Source organism: Cariama cristata, unplaced genomic scaffold (genome assembly GCF_000690535.1).
Source record: "Cariama cristata isolate BGI_N322 unplaced genomic scaffold, ASM69053v1 scaffold27785, whole genome shotgun sequence".
NCBI lineage: Eukaryota > Metazoa > Chordata > Aves > Cariamiformes > Cariamidae > Cariama > Cariama cristata.
In genome coordinates this window covers 5702-7981 of record NW_009619670.1, presented here as the reverse complement: position 1 = coordinate 7981, position 2280 = coordinate 5702, and the positions used below count along the sequence as shown (strand labels likewise).

Genomic DNA, 2280 nt, shown 5'->3' with positions numbered 1-2280 from the left:
GTGGCTGCGCTGCTGCCAGGGCAGCTGAGGCACTGGGAGACCTGGCACAGCTCTGCCGGGGGGTTCGGACAGTGGAGACATGCAGGAGCCCACTCAGTGCCATTAACTCTGAGCTCACTCACCAGGGCCCTGAGCATTGTCAACGATCGTGTCGACCGCAGTGTCCCTGTTCGATCGTCTCTTCTCCCTGGAACAAAGTTGGGGCAGGATTCAGGCAGGTCACGGAGGCAGGCACTGGATGGGCAGCACAGACAGGCAGTCCCAAGTGGGCAGAAGGGACAGCGGAGAAAGCCGGGGACTAAATGGCTGTCCCACCTCCAGGGTGAACTGGCTCTGGGATGGAGGAGAACCAGCCCCTCCAGACAGGCAGAGAACACAGCGGGGATCTGACGAGGGAAAGAGGGGCTTATGGGGACAGAGCAGGGCTTACGGTGGTGAATTGATCCTGGCAGCAGCTGGTGGTCGTGGGGAGGTCTCAGGTGATGGTGGATGGGACAGTTCAGAGTCAATGTCGGAGATATCTGCAGCAACAGGAGGGAAGACGCATTAGTGATTGCCCCGTCCCTGCGCTGTGGATTTGGCGCCTGGCCCCGTCACCGTGTCCCCTCACCATCCATCCGGGAGCTGTCACTCTGGCTGTCTTCTATATCAGGGATGTTGACCAGGAACTGCCGGTGGTCCCGGAGGACGAGCAGGGTCAGGGTCCCCTCTGTCTGCTCAATGAGCTGCTGGGTGTCAGCCAGGGACATGTCCCCACTGGCCACCCCGTTGATCTGGAGGGGGCAGAGCGGGAGACCTCAGGGCCCTCCCTCCTGGGAAAGCCGCCCCCAGGGAAGCCCCACTCGAATGGGATGCTCTGATTGCCACCTTCCCAGTGCCTTCCCAGCCCCTCCAGCCTGGCCCCAGCTCCTGCAGCTTCGCCTATCCTGGGCCATATCCCCATTCCTGGCTGCCTCCCAGTGGGATCTCATCCTGCACAGAGGAAACAAATTAGCGAGGCTAATTAACTCCCACCTTTAGCTGCAGGGGGGGGCCCAGCACGGAGGCAGGAGCTGCACAGACCCACTCAGATGCCTGAAGCTCGGTTTTACTTTGACCTTGGCCCAGCGCTGTCCCTCCACACACTGGACTGGTGCCAGGGAGTCAGGCTCCAAGCACACCGTGGGGCTGTGATCTCCCTGAGGTGCAGCAGCTTTTCCCACCGGATTGCTGGGATGAAATCCCTCCTGTTTGCCCCAGAGTCACTTTGGCCCCAGTTTCCAGCAGCCACAGGTCTGCCTGGCCCATGTGTGCAAACAAAACGTCTCCATCCCTCTATTTCCTCCTCCCCAAATACTTTAAGCATCATTTCGCCTGACATACCCTGAACACCTGAGCTCCTCGGGCCGACTGCTCCCCCGGCAGGGGACCACGCGCAGTCAGGACAGCGAGACGGGTGCAATCCCACTGTGCCAGCGGGACAAGCCACCATCCCTGGTTGAACGCCACAGGGCTGCCTCAACTAGCCAGCCTCGGCATTGTGGGGAGCTGGTCCCCGAGAGCCCACTCAGCATCCGGGAGCCTGGTGGGGGTGAGGGCGTCGGAGTGCGCTGCCGCCAGCCAAGCTGCCATCCTTTGCAGGCAGCCGAGAGAAGCACACTCTTGGCTTGTCCCCTGCAGTGACACTAGCCAGGGACAAGCCACCCAAAGAGGGGCAGATGAGATCCCCAGCAAGTGCTGTGCACCCGTGGGCCCCCATACCTTTAGGATGAGATCTCCCTCCTGTAAGGAGCTGCCCTTTGCCGCCAGCCCGCTCTCCACTATGTGCTTGATGAAGAGCTGACTTCCCAGCTTCAGGCCATACTCTGCACCAGAGAGAGCCCATGACAGTGCCGGAGGCAGGCAGATGCAGGACCCTCTCGAGGTCCCCCCCATCGCCATCATCCCCACAAGCCTGCCTCAGTTGCCCTTGGGGCACTAGCAAGTCCCAAAGCTGAGCCCTGCAACCCCGGGCTGAGGCCAGGCGGGTTTGGTGCAGCCAGCACGGCATGCACTGCCCTCTTGCCGCATACCAGACCCTGGCACCAACCCTGCCATCACCTCCTCCCCAGGAGGGATGCACGGTCACAAATCAGGTGACAAGACCCAGGGACAGAGGGATTGGGAGGGTCTCACCTTCATTCTGCTTCTTTTTCACCAGGACTGACGTGATGGGCTTCATCGGCACATCCCGGCGTGGTAGCCGCTTGAAGCCGGACACCAGGGCCAGCCCATTGGTGTCCCCTTTGTGGCCGAAAGCGC

The 2280-nt window shown here is 61.4% G+C and overlaps 1 protein-coding gene across 1 annotated transcript in view; it reads right to left on the bottom strand.

Annotated features, from left to right (window-relative positions):
• The window catches only part of TJP3 (tight junction protein 3), a 10910-nt gene that overhangs the window by 4025 nt on the left and 4605 nt on the right, over window positions 1-2280 (bottom strand). The window contains 5 exon segments of the mRNA XM_009701337.1: window positions 119-187; window positions 431-521; window positions 611-773; window positions 1741-1844; window positions 2155-2280. The exon segment at window positions 2155-2280 is cut by the window's right edge and continues 14 nt beyond it. Coding sequence (XP_009699639.1) covers window positions 119-187; window positions 431-521; window positions 611-773; window positions 1741-1844; window positions 2155-2280 — 553 coding nt within the window.